At 40.9% G+C, this 20,822-nt stretch overlaps 1 protein-coding gene and 1 non-coding gene across 3 annotated transcripts in view; one reads left to right on the plus strand and one right to left on the minus strand.

Moving 5' to 3' along the window:
• The window catches only part of RNF212B (ring finger protein 212B), a 91,768-nt gene that overhangs the window by 69,666 nt on the left and 1,280 nt on the right, over positions 1-20,822 (plus strand). For both annotated transcript variants that reach the window (NM_001131948.1, XM_024231178.3), the window contains 10 exon segments: positions 7,129-7,244; positions 8,462-8,522; positions 9,237-9,265; positions 11,252-11,298; positions 11,515-11,557; positions 12,766-12,826; positions 13,213-13,261; positions 17,494-17,533; positions 18,449-18,546; positions 19,186-19,247. In NM_001131948.1, the coding sequence (NP_001125420.1) occupies positions 7,129-7,244; positions 8,462-8,522; positions 9,237-9,265; positions 11,252-11,298; positions 11,515-11,557; positions 12,766-12,826; positions 13,213-13,261; positions 17,494-17,533; positions 18,449-18,546; positions 19,186-19,247 (606 nt within the window).
• On the minus strand, positions 8,041-8,147 carry LOC112128862 (U6 spliceosomal RNA). The gene has a single exon (XR_002911313.1). It is a non-coding gene; the product is annotated as a U6 spliceosomal RNA (small nuclear RNA).

A 20,822-nucleotide genomic window follows, 5' to 3' on the forward strand; every position in this document is an offset into this window, starting at 1 on the left:
AGCCTCACAAGACTGCCCCGACTCTGGACACCAGCCACAAATGGCGTATCCAGGCTACAATACTTCAGACTGGCCAACCACAAACTTGAGGATTCCCATGAACTTTCTCCTGCTCCCCCAAGCTTCAATAATTTGCTACAATGACTCACAGAATTCAGAAAATTACTTTATTTATTATTACCAGTTTATTATAAAAGATACAACATGGGGGCCAGGTGCAGTGGCTCACGCCTGTAATCCCAGCACTTTGGGAGGCCGAGGCGGGCGGATCACCTGAGGTCAGGAGTTCGAGACCAGCCTGGCCAACATGGTGAAACCCTGCCTCTATTAAAAATACAAAAAGTAGATGGGTGTGGTGGTGGTGGCAGGCACCTGTAATCCCAGCTACTCTGGAGGCTGAAGGAGGAGAATCACTTGAACCTGGGAGGCGGAGGTTGCAGTGAGCCAAGATTGTGCCACTACACTCCAGTCTGGGCAACAGAGCGAGACTCCGTCTCAAAAAGAAAAAAGAAAAAAAAGAAAACCATACATCATGGAAATAGCAACGGAAAAGATGCAAAGTATGTGAGGAGGGGTGCAGAGCTTCCGTACCCTCTCCAGATGCACTACCCTCCCAGCACCTCCAAGTGTTCACCAACTTGGTAACTCCCTGAACCCCGTTGTTCAGTTGTTATGAAGGTTCCATTACATAGGCATGATTGATTAAAGAATTGGTCGTTGGCAATTGAACTCAATCTCTAGCCCCTTTTCCCTCTCTGATTGTCGGGGGTGGGGTGGGTGGGAAGAAGGGTTGGGACCCCAACCCTCTAAACAGTGTTTGGTTCCTCTGGCAACAAGCCCCCACTTTGATGCTATCTAGGACCCACCAAGAGACACCTCATTAGGACAAATTCAGGTATGGTTGAAGGGGGCTTGTTATGAATAACAAAAGATGTTCCTATCACTCAGGAAATGCCAAGGGTTTTAGTAACTCTGTGAGGAACCAGGGACGAAGACCATATATATATTTCTTACACCACACCCTGTTCAAAAGATCCCCCTTAAAATCAGCCCATTAAAAAAAGTTTATTATGATTTTATCACATATAATTTTAAATGTTTAAAACAGTATAATGATATGTATAATATAATTAATTTCTGAACCATATCAGGTTCATTGCCCAGTGCATGGCAAATTAGTACACCAAGACACTGGGTTGCAGCAGAGAAAGGGGTTTAATCATAAGACAGCTGAACAAGGAGATAGGAAACCTCAAATTTGCCTCCAGGAGGAGTTTGGGGCTAGAGGTTTTTAAAGGGCTGGACGGGTAGTAAGCCAAGCTGTGGGGATCATTGGTTGGTTAAGGAATTGCAAGTTGAAGTCATGAGAAGGGGGATGAAGAAATTGCATTTCACTGTTCCACTGGAATTCAGGATCTGAAAACTATCTTAAGCAACTTTTAAGCAAAAGCCTTATGATTCTAATGTCATATTCTATTTATGAGAACAATGAGGATGCAAATGGTCAGCATCTAGTGTGATGTGACTTTCGCAGCTAAAAGGAAGTGGGCCAAAGTGCAGCCTGATTAATGCTTAATTGTAACTATATTTCTGTCCAGAACCAAGCATGTAATTCTTGTTAAACCCTATGAGGACGGTTTATTTTCATGCATCCATCACTCCACTTCAACAATTATCAGTGAATGGCTAATTTTCCTCCATCCATACCTCTTGCCATCCCCACCCAGATTATTTTAAAGCCAAAACCAAATATTACGTCATTTCTATCTGTAAATATTTCAGTGTGTATCTCTCAAAGATAGGAACTTTTTTCTTAAATATAACCACATCATGCTAAAATAACAATTCCATAATATTATCAAATAATCAGTCCCCATTCACATTTCTCCAGTTGTCTGAGTTTTAAAATGTTCCCATATTTTGAATTGAGTTTCAATAAAGGTATATATTTCAGTTGGTTATTATGTCTCTTAAGTTTCTTTTACACTATAAGTTTTCTCTTGTTTCTTTTTAAGTTATTATTGAAGAAAATGGTCTTTTGTCTATAGAGTTGTTCACAGTGTGGATTTTGTTTATTGTACCTATGGAGTCATTTCATATGTTCCTCTGTGCTCTATTTCCTGTAAATTGATAGGTAAGTTTAGGGTTAATCACCATCATTGGTTTGGGGGCGGGGAAAGGTGAGGCAAGACCACTTTATTCCAGTGTTGTATTCCACCAAGAGATACTTAATGGTCTATGTCACTTATTTTGTATGAGGGTAGCCATTGATGAACTTTGCAGAGATTCTTAATTCATTAGAAGTTGTAAAATTCCAATTCTGTCATCCTTTCTCATTTTTTTAGTTGGAGTACTTCTAAAGAGAAATGTCCTTTTATCAAGCAAATGATTATCCAGATATATAGTTCAAAAATACTAAGACTTGCCGGTAGATATTATGGAATGAGGGAGTTTCACCAAAGATAGATAAGGCAAACTAATAGGTTTTGAACGTCAAAGAGAGATCGTGAATTTACCAATATCTTTAAAGTGAATTTCTAAAACTTAGTGACTTATTTACAGATGTTCAAAAATTAAATTGCATGTAAAAATAACTCTTCAACTAAATACAAATGCTGACATTTAAAAATAAGAACTAAGGCTAGGCACAGTGGCTCATGCCTGTAATCCCAACACTTTGGGAGGCCGAAGTGGGAAAACTGCTAGAACCCAGGAGTTTGAGATCAGCCTGGGCAACATAGTGAGACCCTTTCTCTTAAGAAAAAAAAAATTAAAAAATTAGAGGGGTATGGTGGCATGCACCTGTTGTCCCAGCTACTTGGGAGGCTGAAGTGGCAGGATCACTTGAGTCCAGGAGGTTGAGCCTGCAGTGAACTGTGAACAAACCCCTGCACTCCAGCCTGGGTGACAGAGCAAAACTCTTTATCTCAAAAAAAAAAAAGAACTCAAACTGGGCATGGTGGCTCACTCCTATAATCCTAGCACTTGGAGGATGACATGAGGCCAGAAATTTGAGACCAGCTTGGGCAACATAGCAGGACCCCATCTCTATCAAAATAAAAATAAATAAAAATAAGAACTGGGAAGGTCATTCGTTAGTACAAAAATGATAATCAAGCTAATATTCATTTCCAAAGCATATATTACTTTTTTGTATGTGTGTGCTTTTGGTAGAGATAGCATTTTGCCACGTTGCCCAGGCTGTTCTCAAACTCCTGAGTTCAAGCTATCTGCCCACCTTGGCTTCCCAAAGTGCCAAGATTACAGGCATGAGCACTGCACCTGGCCTACTTTTATAAACAAACAAGAATGTTTTGTTTATAATAACCCACATTGGACCAAAACGTCTTGTCTTATCATAGTAAACCTACTAAGCTCCCCCTTTGCTTCCATTACTGTGCCTCTCTCAGTATTTTTCAGTTATTTCTCTTTTATTCTTTCCAACCTTTTGTTGGACCTAATTTAGAACTGAAGTTTTAATATGCTCTCTCAAGGATATAAAATAAAAATTATGTTTCATATATAAAATAAAGTTTATACAGGCTGTTGGTTTGGATTGAGTTTTTTACTAGGTCCAACAGACCAAACCAAAATGGAATTATTCACGCTGACAGTTCATCTGATCTTCCAAGAAATCAGGAGAGAGAGAGGTAATAGCTAAATCTCCAAACAGGCCAATTTTAGCTGGCATAATAAAGAAGTCCCCTCTGCTTTAACCTTTACAAAGAAAGTAACTTTGAACCAACCCATGCACTTTTTGTTCTCTGTTTCTGCTTTCTTCAGCCCTTTTCTGCCTAAAAAGCCAACTTGTCTTCTCAGTTAATCAGAACACTCATTCTGTTTTTTAGAATAATGTGTTCCTCAAGTCTAGAATTGCAAATCAAAGCCAGTTAAGATCTTTAAACTAAATTTGTTGTAATTTTGTATTTTGACATGTTATCAATAGTAAAACGGTAGGAATCCAGAGCATGAAGACCATGATATCCTTACCTGGTCCTAGTATGGAGATAAAGGAAAGGAATCAGGGTATAGAAGTAGATAGTTTCATACCAATAAAATGTTGGTATCAATGTTCCAATAAAACAAACAATATTTAACACTTGCATTATCCAGACAATGTTAAGTGTTATCATCAGTAGAACTACTTTTATTATTATCAGCTCTGTGTTACTGTATTAACAAAATAATCACAACTTTAAGAAAAAGTAAGTTATTGGGAGGCCAAGGCAGGAGGATTGTTTGAGACCAGGAGTTCAAGACCAGCCTGGGCAATATAGCAAGATATCATTTCTAAAAAAATTTTTTTAATTTTTAAAAAAGCAAGGGAGCAAGCAAAAGTTAATCTTCTTTGGAAAAAGAGATCAACCTCTTCATGAGGCTGACGGATTTGAAAGATTGCTAACTATTGGTAATTTTTTAAAGTACTGTACTGAGGTACATTACTGAGTTAGATTTTAGAATCTTCTTCGGTGAATGTGTTTGATATAGGCTAAACATTTGTACCTTGGCATCAGGCAAAATCACTTCTTCTTTAATACTCCTTGCTGGTTGTTTTCTGGACTGGTCTTTCTTCTTGGAATGATCAGTTTTTTGGGACAAGTAGACAAAGTAGGTCTGCTTAGGCCTGGCAAAAGACCCTCCCATAGTCCAGTCTGGCTCCCTGGAGTTCCACAGTGGGGTCTGTTTATGCACTTATGACCCTTGGTAATGTCAAAGAGAGGGTAGGGTAGGATTTGTCTTTTCTTGATGCTAGCCTGATTTTGACATAATTTTACTTCTGACTAATCCCAAGGGTGGGATTAGGATATTTGGGATACTAACATTGTGATTTGGCTGTCTATTATATAGCTTTATCTCTGTTGCTCCTCACCCCTACCCCCTGCCATTTTAGGTAATTCCCAGGATTCAGAGTGACTTTTATTCTGCTTCTCCACTGTTCAATTTTTTTTTTTTTTTTTTTGAGATGGAGACTCACTCTGTTGCTCAGGCTGGAGTGCAGTGGTGCAATCTTGGCTCACCACAACCTCCACCTTCCGGGTTTAAGTGATTCTCCTGCCTCAGCCTCTCCATTAGCTGGAATTACAGGTGCACACCACCATGCCTGGCTAATTTTTGCATTTTTAATAGAGAGGGGGTTTCACCATATTGGCCAGGCTGGTCTCGAACTCCTGACCTCAAGTGATCTGCCCACCTTGGTCTCCCAAGGTGCTAGGATTACAGGCATGAGCCACCACGCCTGGCCTCCACTATTCAAATTTTCTAAAATAATTTTTTTAAGTTGGGCTCTTGCTCTGTTGCCCAGACTGCAGTGCAGAGGCACGATCATGGGTCCCTGCAGCCTCAAACTCCTGGGTTCAAGCAATCCACCCACTTCAGCCTCTCAAGTAGTTGAGATTACAGGAATGTACAATCACGCCTGGCTAAATTTTTTAAATTATTTTTTGGCCGGGCACGGTGGCTCACACCTGTAATCCCAGCACTTTGGGAGGCCGAGGCAGGTGGATCACGAGGTCAGGAGTTCGAGACCAGTCTGACCAACATGGTGAAACCCTGTCTCTATTAAAAATACAAATATTAGCCAGGTGTGGTGGCGGGTGCCTGTAATCCCAGCTACTCAGGAAGCTGAGGCAGGAGAATCGCTTGAACGTGGGTGGCAGAGGTTGCAGTGAGCTGAGATCGTGCCACTGCACTCCAGCCTGAGCGACAGAGCGAGACTCAGTCTCAAAAAAAATAAAAAAAAATAAAATAAAATAAATCAATAAAATTATTTTTCGTAGAGACAGGGTCTTGCTATGTTGCTTAGGCTGGTCTCAATTTCCTGGCCTCAAGCAATCCTCCTGCCTCAGCCTTGGCTTCCTGAGTCTCTGAGATTATAGGCGTGATCACCATGCCTGGCTTAAAATAAACATTTTCTTTTCACAGCTTAAAATAAACGTTTTAGTTTTATTTAAAATGAGGGTTTAAAAAAATAGACTAGAGTAAATTCTTATCTATCTAAAACTAGTTTAGTTTACTTTCAAGTAGAAAGGAAACTCTTAAGTACAATTCTTTAGTAAGGTGGCAAGAGCAATTTGAAAATTAGGTGAGAACAAAAAGTTTATGAGAAGTGTACCAAGATCTAGGAAAGGACCCTAGACAAAAGAGGGTTTATAGTCTGAACAGGGAGGAAGCAGATGAGACGTAAATACTGCTGTGTACTCAAAAGTAGAGCCTGACAAAGCTAAAACACTTTCTAAATATTAACTTTTGATCCGATTCAGCAATCCCATGATAGACACATTAGTATAGCAAATGGTAAAGTGAGGCAAAAGAAAAAATTATGTGTGCCTGCCCAGAAAAAAAATTCAAGCATAGGTAATCTCCTTCTGTGCCTCTCCACCCTTTCCTATAGCGGCATAAGCAGCCTGCTGGTGACTCTGTGTAGGTGTCTTTAGGGAAAATAAATTGGTCACCAAGGCTATGTAATAGCTATAAATGTGGAAGCTGATCCAAACTAATAGTTGACAAGTTAGAACCAATTCTAAGCTTGAAAAACAGTTTTAAAAAAATCTCTCTTCTGGCATGGGATGAAAAATTATATTTTTAAAGGGTCATTCTACTAAGGTAGAATATTCTCATTAAGATAGTAGAAGGGGCCGGGTGTGGTGGCTCAGGCCTGTAATCCCAACACTTTGGGAGGCTGAGGTGGGCAGATCACCTGAGGTCAGGAGTTCAAGACTAGCCTGACCAACATGGAGAAACCCCGTCTCTGCTAAAAATACAAAATTAGCTGAGCGTGGTAGCACATGCCTGTAAATCCAGCTATTCGGTAGGCTGAGGCAGGAGAATAGCTTGAACCCGGGAGGCAGAGGTTACGGTGAGCCGAGATCGTACCATTGCACTCTAGCCTGGGCAACAATAGTGAAACTCTGTCTCAAAAAAAAAAAAAAAAAAAAGATAGTAGAAGGCTAGTGTTCTGGAAATGAGTGCTGAGCTCTCTAGTTCTGGGAAGTTGTGAATTAGGCCAGATGTTCTAGAAGAAAATGAGCAGTATAATAAAGTGTGATTTGATGTCTTTCCCTTTGTTGCCAGAAGTGAAGGGAAAGGAGTTATAGGACAGTATGTCAAAGGCTTGTTTTTCTCTAGTAGGTGTGGAGTTTCCAGAAGAAACAAACAGATCTCCTCATCGCCTTTTATAAGCATAGAATTACAAAGTTAGAAACAGCCATGCAGGAGACACAGCAAGCACTGGTCAGCCAGGACAAGTAAGTGACAAATCAAATCCCAAGAGAGCTTTTTTTCTTTCTTTCTAAGAAGTGACAGTCCTTATTGTGTTTGCAAAGCCTAGAAATTGCTCCATATGTATTTGTTTGTTTGGGAAAATCGGGTACAGAATTTCTGATCCCCTGAATCTCCATTTTTTCTCTTTCTTCCCTCCAGAGGCCCTCTCACTTTATAGTTTTCCTCTTCTATTTCCCGGTATCAAAAACTGCTTCCCAGGCCAGGTGCAGTGGCTCACACCTGTAATCCCAGCACTTTGGGTGACTGAAGCAGAGGATCACTTGAGGCCAGGAGAAGATCAGCCTGGGCAACATAGTGAGACTCTGTTTCTAAAAAAAAAAAAAAAAGGTTTTTAAATAAAAAATTAGCCAGACATGGTGGTTCACACCTGTAGTCCCAGCTACTTGGGAGGCTGAGGCCAGAGGATCGTTTGAGCCCGGGAGTCTGAGTTACAGTGAGCTATGATCACACCACTACACTCCAGCCTGGGTGAAAAAGTGAGACACTGTCTCAAAAACAAAAACAAAAAAACCTCTGCTTCCTTGAGAAATCAGATATAGCTGATTCACACTGATAACACTCATTGTAGCCTCAATCTCCTGGGCTCAAGCAATCCTCCCACCTCAGCCTCCCAAGTAGCTGGGACTACAAGTGCACACCACCATGCCTGGCTAATTTTTGTATTTTTTTTTTTTTGTAGAGAGGAGTCTCTACATATTGCCCAGGCTGGTCTGGAATCCTTTTTTTTTTCTTCTTTTAAAGTTTTTTTGTTTTGTTTTGTTTTTTATGGAATGCTTCAAGCATTTACATGTTAACTTTCTTTGGGGGCTATGTTAATCTCCTCTGTATTGTTCCAATTTTAGTGTATGTGCTGCCAAAGCAATCACAAGATGGAGTCCTTGATAAAAATTTTTAGACATCAGCAGGCCAGGGGTGTGTGTGTGTGGAGAGAGGAAATGGAATTCTTTGCAAATTCCCCTGAAATCATACCAAGTAATTGCTTATTTTGTCCACCTAATTGTTCTCATTATCAAAACCCTGCCATTGTCTCCTTGAATCATCAAATCCCTGATAGAAATAGCTTGTATAGCTGCAAGCATTTCTCAGTAAGTATTAACTAGATGTTAATTGTTATAATAATGAAAAATCAGGTTTTTAATCCCTGATTTGCTGGAGCTGATTGTTTCCATCTTTTGCCTAGAGAATTGTCAGTCTTAAGGAAGGAGAATGGAGAACTGAAGAAATTTCTAGCCATTCTAAAGGTGAATGAAATAGATTTTCCTTATTATTATTTTCTCTCTTACTTTTCTCATCTATCTAGCTGACTGTATAGAATAGTATTTCCTAATCTTTTTCTCATCATGGCACACACAGAAATTGATATTTGTATAATAAGCACACTATAGTAAATGGATGAGGTCTCAGCAGACCTTGGGGGACTGAAAGGATCAATATATAGCACACTTGTAACCCATTCCTGAAGATCAGTGAGTAATGACCTACCAGTTGGAAAGCTCTCGTATAGAGGAGACAGCTGTTGCAACTTAAACATTTCTCTTCAAGAAACTCTAAGATACCTCAGGACCCTTCCTCTGCATCACACTCTACTTCCTAAATAGTTTTTCTTCCTAAGAATGTTCTGTGTATTTATATAATTTTCCTATTGATCCTACTCCTGTAATTATTCTAGCACATTGTAGTGTGTCATTTTCCTTTCTCTCACCAGAGACTCGGTATTTCCCCACATATGTTAGTCTATGGGATTCCGTATGCACTCTTATGAAGAACTAAAATTTTATCCCCTCAAAGCTAATAATATCCTAAGGAAATACTGCTGCTACTTTTCCTCCTACTGGGAATCTTAGCAACCATGACTAAGGGGCACTGAGCTTAGTTATCTAGCAAGTAAGACTGAAGATCTGTTGATTAGGATCCTCAGTTGCAGCTTTCTTCACTCCTGGTTTTTTTACCTATAGGAATCTCCAAGTCGGTACCAAGGAAGCAGGTCAGTTTTACCAGCTCCCATACTAGCCCAACCCCCTGAAAATTCCTGTTCTTTCTTGACTCCCGGCTGTGTGAAGTCTGAGAGAGAGAAAATGGTTAACGAATTTAGCTTTCACTTCTCCGAGAAAGAGTTACTGAAAGTGCCGAAGTAAAATCTTAATTGTAATGCTCACCCTGGACTGTCATCTTATGAAATCCTACTGTTTGAAATGCTTGTTCCCCGGTGCCATAAAGAAATAGCATTTGAACATAAATTTAATTTACTCAGCAAGGTCATTTTTACTTCCTGCAGAAAGGGTACACTCGCCAGCAGTTTTGCCATGAGAGTACACTGGACAAAGGAGACAGGGTCGTTCATAACCTGACGCCTCTACCTTACTGCTGTGGCCGGTTTCCATTGGCTGGACCAGGACCTCACATTCTGTATTTGTTCCAATTGGCTAGCAACTTAGAACTTTTAAAAAGGGGCAAAGGTAGAGTAGAACAAAGGAAGGAGGAAGTAACTTGTGGAATGCTGAGAAAGGTAAAAACACCTTCAAATAAGGAAGAGGAACAGGCTATAACCTAATGCTTGCTTGGACCAATATAAGCATGCCAGGGCAAATATTTAGGCTAAATTGTGGGAGCTAAGAACATAAAGTACATTGATTTCTTTATTACGGCTAGCAGATATTTAAGAATGTTAGTACAGGTCTTTAAATAAATTTTGCTTTTAAGAGAAGTTACTATTTATTCCTAATTAGATGAAGAGGAAAGTCTTTAAAGAGGAACCTCTACCTTACTTTTTACACTACTCATCCTTCAAAATTGAACTCAGTCATTTCATCTGTGAAGACTGCATTAGGTGGAGTTAGATGGTCTGTTCATTCATTCAATAAATATTAAGTGCCTGTTGTTTATCAGGTACCATGTTACGCGCTGGATATATACCACCGGTCCTTTCTAATTAGTGATATCTGTGCTCTACCAACTCTTAAATATATTTTTAGTATCGGCTGGGCGTGGTGGCTCACGCCTGTAATCCCAGCACTTTGGGAGGCTGAGGTGGGCGGATCATGAGGTCAGGAGATTGAGACCGTTCTGGATAACACGGTGAAACCCCATCTCTACTAAAAATACAAAAACAAAATTAGCCGGGCATGGTGGAGAACACCTGTAGTCCCAGCTGCTCGGGACGCTGAGGCAGGAGAATGGCAGGAACCCAGGAGGCAGAGCTGGCAGTGGTGAGCCAAGATCACTCCACTGCACTCCAGCCTGGGCGACAGAGCGGGACTCTGTCTCAAAACAAAGAAACAAACAAAAAACAAAATAAAACTATATAGAAATATATACACACACACACACACACACACATATTTGTTTAATATCAGTCCTGCATTATGGATTAAAAAGACACGGCCCCTACATTCATAGAAGTTACAGTCTAATGTTCTTTTGTCCTTCTGTACTTCTGATAAGCCCATTACAACACTTAAACACTGCTCTGATTTTTTTTTTCATCTCTCCCACTAGCCTGCAAGCCTCTCAGTTATTCCACTTATCTTTGTAATCTCAGGATCTAGGAAATATAGACCCAAATATATGCTTGTTGGATGGCATCCTTCTTTCTGGTTACTTTGGGTTTAGTTATTTTTCTAGTTTCTTAAGGCGGATGAGAGGATGGAGGGATGTATGAATGGATGGACAGATGTATGGTTGAGAGTACTTGGTAAGGCACTGAGGAGAGAAGAAAGGTGTACTTTAAAACTTCTATTATGGGCAACACAGAGGTGGAGAAAGCTCCACTTAGGGAGTTGGAGAGCAATGGGTTTTATATGGAAACTTTGCTTCCATATTTTAGGATGCTACCTATAATACATGAGAGTAAGGAGTTTGTGCTCAGATAGGAAGCTATTATTCTATAAACAATGATCTGATTGATCCTCTAAAGTGGCACTTAACCTCTGCCTAGAGAGATTAGAGCCGCCTCTTTCTTTTCCCCTTGCAGGTCAATCACACCTCGACCAGTGGCCATTACTTCCCCATCACAGTCAGGTGGACAACATTTTTCCCCTAAATATCTGTGTGAGATGAATATCCTTTCCTTATGTAGAAGATGGTTTCCTCTCAGAGACAATAATGTGATCTTCCTAACTTTATGTGTAATATGAAAACACTATATAATCAGATAACCATGCACAACAAATTGGCCAGGCAAGGCAGGCACACCATTGATGGCAACTTTTTATTCTGTACTTTATTCTCTTTCAGTTACCCCACGACCCAGTTTCCAGCATAGCAGTCAAGTGGTCAGGTAAACCTACACAGCAACATTAAAACTGTTGGCAAAAGTTGGAAGATAAAAGAAATATCTAGTTGTAGCTCAGATTGGGACTGATGAGATTTTAGGTCTATGTAGAAGTTTAAAGCTAAGGTTTTTTTTTTTTTTTTTTTCCTAATCCAAACTGTATCCAGCTTTATTAAAGATACTGTCCATTCAGGCAGGACATGGGCAGACAATCATTAACAGTATAAAACAACTCTCAAACTCCCTTCTTCAATGGACTACTAAAAATCAGAAAACCACTATAAAACCCAATGAAGTCTTCATCTCATGCTCTGAACAGGGAAAGTTTAGAGTGAGGGTTGACATTTCACATTTAGCATATTGTTTAACAACTTTTCACAAGCCAACCCTGACTTGCAGGGAGTGAAATGAAAATGGCAGAATTTATCTGAAGATCCACAATCTAGAAATGGAACCACTGCTCTTTTGACAGGTGCCATCTCAGTGGCATCACTGGAAAGTCCAGATTGCCTGACAAACTGGTAATCAATGACTGGGGGTCAGGTCCTAACAGATGTCTCGGCTTAAGGGAGTTAAGTCTATGCTGAAAGATGGAAAAGGAGAAGAGGACATAAAAACGAATTTGTTTTTTCATACCACAAGGCTTTTGTGCCAAGGTGGCCATGTGTGTCAAAGTCAGGGAATCCCTCCTCCTGGGAGCCAAGAGGAAGTCTCTCAAAACTAGAAGGGAAAGGTGTTTTCTCCTCATCAATCCAGCTTCGGAGACTTTCTATTAGTGACATATGCCCCTTCCCCCCAAAACGACGAGTGTTCTGTGTGCTAACAACATATAAAGCTAGGTTTTTTGAGGCTGGGCACAGTAGCTCACGCCTGTAATCCCAGCACTTTGGGAGGCCAAGGTGAGTGGATCATTTGAGGTCAGGAGTTCGAGACCAGCCTGGCCAACATGGTGAAACCCTGTCTCTACTAAAAATACAAAACTTAGCTGGGCATGGTGGTGCACGCCTGCAGTCCTAGCTACTTGGGAGGCTGAGGCATGAGAATCACTTGAACCCAGGATGCGGAGGTTGCAGTGAGCTGAGCTTGTGCCATTATGCTCTAGCCTGGGCAATAGAGCGAGACTCTGAAAAAAACAAAAACAAAAAAACAACAACAATAAAAAGTAAAACTAGGTTTTTTGCCTTTTTTTTTTCTTTTTGTTTCACCTTATACAGTCGGTCCTCCTCAGTGGAATCTGTTCCTTATAGAGAGGCTGGCTTTGGTAGCTTGGGACAAGTAAGTAATGTTCACCTTATCTTTCCAGATTGAAGTTTCTAATGCTAAATGAAAGCAAAGGTATCGAGAACTTAAATTTATATTGGTTTTGGCATAAATTATCTGATGTCATACTGGACCCTATTTTCTTTTGGCAATGGAGACCTGACATTAGAAACTGACAGAGAATAAATAGGGGTGGAAATAGTGAAAGTGTTTAAGCACTGAATCAACAGTGTCCATGGTGTTGATTTTGGAAGGAGTAAAGTATGGATCTTTCTTTGACTAGTATGCCCACTGTAGTAGAACAATATATGCTTGAATGTGTAGCTATAGATAAATAGGGAATAGGGAAGCCAGATCACTGAGATATATTTATTAATTGATGCTTATTATTTGTCTATCAGGGAGGCAGAGGTCTGCAGGGAAGGAGAACTCCCAGAGACTCTTATAATGGTGAGGTGGGGGGAAAAGGGTGTCAGAAATCAACCTACTCTATGCAAAGATCTGCGGATTTCTGGTTTTCTATGCATAATATAATGCCATTTCACTTGTTTTTTTTCCAGACAGTGATTCCATGTATCCATACATATATTACAAGGTGTTTTTTTGTTGTTGTTGTTGTTGTTTTTTTTTTTTTGGTGAGATGGAGATTTACTCTTGTTGCCCAGGCTGGAGTGCAATGGCATGATCTCAGCTCACCACATCCTCCGCCTCCCAGGTTCAAGTGATTCTCCTGCCTCAGCCTCCCGAGTAGCTGGGATTACAGGCATGTGCCACCACGCCTGGCTAATTCTGTATTTTTAGTAGAGACGGGGTTTCATCGTGTTGCCCAGGCTGATCTCGAACGCCAGACCTCAGGTGATCCGCCTGCCTCGGCCTCCCAAAGTGTTGGGATTACAGGCGTGAGCCACTGTGCCCGGCCTACAAGTTTTTCAAATAATGATATTTTTGTTTTCCAACTAATAAGGGGAAAATAAAGATTTGAGTGATAGAAAGTGATAGAAAACCTCTGGTCAGGAGGTTTACTTTTCAGTAAAATTGACTTGGATGTTTTTGAATTGCCACAAGATGGCATTACAAGCTAAGTGTAAAAAGAAGGTTCACACGATGCCAATTGTTGGCCTGAAGGGTATCTGGCTTCTTTGCTGTGTTTTAAACATAAAAATATTCCAGTGAAGGAATATTTTGGGTCTGCTTACTTAATTTCTTACCTAAAGCACCTTAAAACTATTACTTTTGTTACCATTTTCAAGGGCATTAGCCAGTACCTAGAGAATACCTATCAGAGAAGATTTTCACAAGAAAGAATTTGAAATTCCCGAATCTCTTTTTTTAATTCTCCAAATAGTCTCCCTCTAAATCTCCCACATTTGAAATCTCCCACTCCTTTGAAAAACATAGATATTCTAGCCAATTTATTTCTTTCAGGTTGGTAACAACAGTGTTCTCTTTTTCATTCTTAATTTTAGTAATTTGAGTCTTTTCCTCTTTCTTTGTCAGTCATTTCAAAGAATTCGTTTTGCTGAGAGTCTGTATTATTTTTTCTATTATCTGTTTCATTTACTTCTGGTTTAGTCTATTTCCTTCCTTCTCATTATTTTGGATTTAGTTCTTTTTCTAGTTTCCTAAGGTGGAAGGTTCGATTATTGATTTGAGATCTTTTTTACTATTGATGTTTCCAGTCATAAATTTCACTGTAGCACTGCTTTCACTGCATCCCGTAACATTTGGCATGCTGTGTTTTGTTTTCATTCATTCCAAAGGTTGTTTGTTCGTTTGTTTGTTTTTTGAGATGGAGTCTCACTGTGTTGCCCAGACTGGAGTGCAGTGGTGCCATCTCAGCTCACTGCCACCTCCGCCTCCCAGGTTCAGCCTCCCAAGTAGCTGGGACTACAGGCACGCGCCACCATGCTTGGCAAATTTTTGTATTTTTAGTAGAGACGGGGTTTCACTGTGTTGGCCAGGATGGTCTCCAACTCCTCACCTCAGGTGATCTGCCCGCCTCAGCCTCCCAAAGTGCTGGGATTACAGGTGTGAGCCACCACGCCCAATCCCATTCCAAAGTATTTTCTAATGTCCCTTGTGATTTTTGTCTTTTGGACCCATTGGTTGCTTATCAATGTGTTGTTTAATATCTACATATATGTGAAGTTCCCAAATTTCCTCCTGTTATTGATTTTGACTTTCAGTGATTTAAATCCTTTAAAATTTTTTTTTTTTTTGAGATGGTATTTCGTTCTCGTTGCCCAGGCTGGAGTGCAGTGGTGCAATCTCAGCTCACCGCAACCTCTGCCTCCCAGGTTCAAGCAATTCTCCTGCCTCAGCCTCCCGAGTAGCTGGGATTACAGGCATGCACCACCACACCCGGCTAATTTTGTATTTTTAGTAGAGACGGGGTTTGTCCATGTTGAGGCTGGTCTCAAACTCCTGAGCTCAGGTGATCCGCCTGCCTCCTCCTCCCAAAGTGCTGAGATTACAGGCGTGAGCCACCGCGCCCGGCCTGATTTAAATCCTTTTAAATGTATGACCTAACATGTGGTCTATCCTGGAGAATGCTCCATGTGTATGAGGGAAGAATGTATACTCTACTATTTTTGAGTGGTGTATTCTATAGAGTATGCTAGGTTTAGTTAGCATATCGTGTTGTTCAATTAGTACGCTTCTGTTTCTTTTCCTTGCTGATCTTCTGTCCAGTTGTTCTGTCCGTTATTGAAAGTGGGGTATTAAAGTCACCAACTAGTATTGTGGTTTTTGGTTTTTTGTTTTCTTGTTTTTTTGAGACAGAGTCTCGTGCTGTTGTTGATGCTGCAGTGTAGTGGCACAATTGTGGCTCACTGAAGCCTGCACCTCCCAGGCTCAGGCAACAGTCCCACTTCAGCCTCCTGAGTAGCTAGAACAAAAGGCATGCACCACCACGCCTGGTTAGTTTTTTTATTTCAATTTTTATGTCTTTGTAGAGACGAGGTCTCCCTGTTCTGCCCTGGCTGGTCTCGAACTCCTGGGCTCAAGCGATCCTCCTGCCTCAGCTCCCAAAGTGCTGGGATTATAGGCATGAGCAACCATGCCCAGTCCCTATTATTGTCAAATTGTCTTATTTTCTCTTCAATTCTATCAGTTTTTGCTTCATGTATTTTAGGACTGTATTGTTAGGTGCATATATAAATGTTTCTCTTCTTGATAAATGGACTCTTTATCATTATTTAATGCCTTTGTCTCTCGTAACAATTTTTTTTTTTTTTTTTTTTGAGACAGAGTTTCACTCTTGGCTAGAGTGCAGTGGCAAAATCTCGGCTCACTACAACCTCCTCCTCCTGGCTTCAAGTGATTTTTGTGCCTCAGCCTCTTAAGTAGCTGGGATTATAGGCATGTGCCACCACGCCTAGCTAATTTTTGTTTTAGTAGAGACGAGGTTTCACCATGTTGGCTAGGCTGGTCTTGAACTCCTGGCCTCAAGTGATCCGCCTGCCTCGGCCTCCCAAAGTGCTGGGATTACAGGCATGAACCACTGTGCCTGGCCCAACAATTTTGTCTTAAAGTCTATTTCGTCTGATATTAGTATAGCCACTCTTTTGTTCACTGTTTTTTGCATGGAATATATTTTTTCATCCTTCTCCTTTCAACCTATATGCATCTTTGAATCCAAAGTGAGTTTCTTGTAGACTGTGCATAGTTGGACTTGTTTTTTCTTTCATCTGTTCTGCCAGTTTCTGCCTTTTAATTCATTTACATTTAATGTAATTACAGATAAGGAAGGACTGACTTCTGCATTTTGTTATTTGTTTTCTATATGTCATGCTTTTTGGTTAGCCTTTTGTTTGTCCCAGCTGATATTTATCTTCTTAGGCAGCCAAACAAGTGCTTCTAATTGTTTTCAACAGACTGGAGAAAGGTTTTTCTGTACTTGGTAAGCTCTGAGCTCCAAGTCCTGGTGAACTTGAGCTCCAAGTCCTGGTGCTGTCAAATAAAGACAACCTTGAAAGTGGGGTCTTCCAGGGAACCACTAGACAGGTCAAATAATGACAATTCTCTGGGAATGAATCCTCCAAAAAGCTCCAACTCTGTTCCGTCCCCTCTAGTGACTGCCAGACTGTTAGGTTTCACCATGAGCGTGCCCTGTTGGTTTTCAAGGCTACCATGGAGCTGGAGAAGGAGAAATGGCAATAGAGCAAGTTAAAATGCCATAAACCTTGCTGTTTTTACTAACATTTTGCTATTTTTCTTGAATAAACATTCTCCAGATTACTACAAGCCCTTTGTTAATTTCCAGATTTCTGAAAAAGTTGATTCTGACCATTATGCCAATTTTCTCATTGCTTTTATGGAGGAGGAAATTTTGGGAGGTCTTTGCTCTGCCATTCTTGTTGATGTCACTCCTAGCTAATTTTTGTCTTTACCCATTCTTTCTGATGATTTCCATCTTAGAGGGGAAACCAAGGCACAGATACATGAGAGCACATGAAGGCAGTGAGGGATCTCAGCCCACAGACTCATGAAAGGGAGAGTAAAGCACCTATAAGAGATACTGCTATGTGATTTGTGAGCTTTTTCACTTGGCATTAGCCCCCAACCCTAACCTATATACTAAAAATCTTTTATCTCCATTTCCTTTGCCCTGGCCCCAAGTATACCTGAATCTCTTCTCCAGTTCGTGGATTATCTCACGGGCTTATTTTTATGCTTTCTAGAAACCCCTTCACCGGCTTCAACTCACAGCCTATCTTATAGGTGAGTAACACTGTGCTTCCTTTTTCTTGGGATGTGTTCATACTTAAACTCTGCCAGCAGGCTGGGTGCGGTGGCTCATGCCTGCAATCCCAGCACTTTGGGAGGCCGAGGAGGGTGGATCACTTGAGGTCAGGAGTTTGAGACCAGCATGGCCAACATGGCGAAACCCCGTCTCTACTAAAAATACAAAAATTAGCCAGGAGTGGTGGCACGTGCCTGTAATCCCAGCTACTTGGGAGGCTGAGGCAGGAGAATTGCTGAATCCAGGAGGCGGAGGTTGCAGTGAGCTGACATGGTGTCATTGCCCTCCAGCCTGGGTGACAGAGTGAGACTCCGTCTCAAAAAAACAAACAAACAAAAAAACTCTGCCAACAGTCCTGGGGTTACTTCTCCACTAGCTTATACCACTGAAGTTTATAATGTGCCTTATAAGCAAAAAAGAAAGCTGGATAGCACTGTGTTTAATATACATCCAAATTACTGTATTTTGGCCAGGTAGTAGCTCCCACCTGTAATCCTAGCACTGCGGGAGGCCAAGGTGGGAGGATTGCTTAAGCCCAGGTGTTGGAGACCAGCCTGAGCAACAAAGTGAGACCTAATTACCCGGGCTTGGTGGGTGTATGCTTGTGGTCCCAGCTACTTGGGAGGCTAAGACGGGAGGATCACTTGAGTTTAGGAAGTCAAGGCTGCAGTGAGCCATGATCATACTACTGCACTCCAACCTGGGCAACAGAGTGAGACCCTGTCTCAAAAAAAAAAAAAAAAAAAAAAAAAAAAGAAAAAATTATCATCAGTTGCAAGCAGGGGATTTTTTCCTCTCTGGCCTAGCTGTATAGGCTCTTCCATTACATATGCTTTTTATTTTTACCTTTACCTGTCCTTTTCTCTGCTGATGCTTTTATTTGCTTTCCTTAGACCTTCATCTGCCTCCTCTGGACAGGGGATTTTTTCTTTCAGACCATCCCCAAATGGGCATTCAGGCCACACAAGAGTCCTTACCCCTAACAATTTGGGTAAGTTAAATAACATTTCCAAAGGAATGGAGCTTCAACTATAGACACATATACTAAAATGAAGATTTTCAAGATGACAAGATGTTGAGGTTTGCCCCCCAAAGAGCATTGTCTCTAGTTGGCTCCTTAATATTCTTTAAGAGCCATCCCATTTTCTTCAGAGTGAAGGGAAACTCTGGATTTTGCCTGGTTAGCACTCATCCTGTCACCAGTCGAGTCCTACTATTTAGCCAGAAGGTTGGCCTATAGGATTAAACTGGCTTCTCAAAAGTCCCTATATTGAAAATGCTGGGTGCTCAGTTCTGAGGATTATAAGGCCAATATCCATTCTTCTCCCCATCTTTTTCAGTAAAGGTGGTACCACCAGTCCTCTTGCTAAGAGGCTGCCATCTTCCATAGCTCACCTAAATATTTATATTGCCTATTTTTCCGCTCATAGTCAAATCTCAGACCTCTCTGCCAGTACCTGGTCCTCACAGGAAAAGAACAGACTTTATATCCCATCTCTTAAATTGCTGATTGTGTTTCCCTTCTGAGTAGTGTTCCTTTAAGAACTACCTCATTACCCTGACCCACAGGTAACAGTGCTGAGAAACTGCCCAAGTAAGTTATCTTTCACTGTTCCATTCTATCCTTCAGCTCAGAGGGAGAGCAGAACTACACTAGAGAGTCTTCCTAGTTTCCAGCTACCAGTCCTGCAGGTGAGACCTGGCTAGTCTAACTTGTCTGTGCATAAAATCTCACATGGTTAGGCCTGCACACTAAATGCCTCAGGGTAGTGGAATATAACCAGTGAAGAACAACATGGGTTTCAACTCTGGTAACTATATGTTCACGATCTTCCAGAATGGTCTCAATTTCAGATTTTATCCTACTGTTAGATTAGCTTCCTGGTTTGGGGTTTTAAAATGAGGTCACATGGTAGTGGGCAGCTTTAAACTGAGAGGTCTTGGCCAGCGTGAAATAAGTGTGGACACACTGACATCTTCAGTAGTTCCACAAGAAAGTATTTTCTATGAAATATATCTTTTGGGTAGAGGTACTACTTGAACTAGGAAAAACCACATTTACTTCTCCAGAGACAGCTGGAATAATATTTTATAAATTTGTGGGACTATGATTCTGATTTCAGCAACAAAAGGTAAAGGGCATGGTAACAAGGAGAGGTTTGTAAAGAGTTCTATTAAATGAAAAGTCAACAGGGGCGGTGGCTCACGCCAGTAATCCCAGCACTTTGGGAGGCTGAGGCAGGTGGATAACGTGAGGTCAGGAGTTAGAGACCAGCCTGACCAATATGGTAAATCCCCGTCTCTCTCTACTGAAAATACAAAAATTAGCCAGGTGTGGTGGCGGGCGCCTGTAATCTCAGCTACACGAGAGGCTGAGACAGGAGAATTGCTTGAACCCGGGAGGCGGAGCTTGCAGTGAGCCGAGATTGCGCCACTGCACTCCAGCCTGGGCGGCAGAGTGAGACTCCATCTCAAAAAAAAAAGAAAAAGAAAAAGAAAAAGAAAGAAAAAAATAAAAATAAAAGTCCAGTCTTGCCTTTTTTTGTTTGTTTTTTTTTTAATGGCTTGGGTTTTGAGCATATTTAGGCTCCTTTTTCACTCCAAGCTCCTGGTGTCCCCAGGGACAGTTCCCTCATACTACGATAGGTATATATTTTGCTCCCATATTCCAAGATGCCCTTTATTTTCATCAGTAAGAAATTAGGGTCTAAGCCTTAAGAGGCAACACTGGGGAAATAACATTCCTCCCTAAAATCCTCAAATGGAGGGATTAACCTAAGATGAAAAAAGACTTAAAAGCTCTATAAACCGTCTACAAATATATGGCCCCTAATTGGATCTTGACTGAAACAAGCTGTGAAAAAAACAAATAAATAAAACAGTTCATGAGACAGTTGAACGAAATTATCTATTGGACATTTGATATTAAATAATTGTTAACACTGGAGAGTTTTTTGGTATGATGATATTGTAGTTATGTTTTTAAAAATAGCCTTTCTCTTTTATAGGTACATACTAAAGTATTTATGGATGGAAAGTCAAATGATGTCTGGCGTTTGCATCAGTGTAATTTAGTAGGGAGGGACAGTGGGAGAGTAGAAATAAAAGATTGGCCATTAATTATTTGTTAAAGATGGACAATGGGCACGAGTTCATTATACTATTCTATGTATTTTTTGAAAATTTGGGCCGGGTGTGGTGGCTCACGCCTGTAATCCCAGCACTTTGGGAGGCCGAGGCGGGTGGATCATGAGGTCAGGAGATGGA

The sequence above is a fragment of the Pongo abelii genome, chromosome 15 (assembly GCF_028885655.2).
Source record: "Pongo abelii isolate AG06213 chromosome 15, NHGRI_mPonAbe1-v2.0_pri, whole genome shotgun sequence".
In the NCBI taxonomy this organism is placed as follows: Eukaryota; Metazoa; Chordata; class Mammalia; order Primates; family Hominidae; genus Pongo; species Pongo abelii.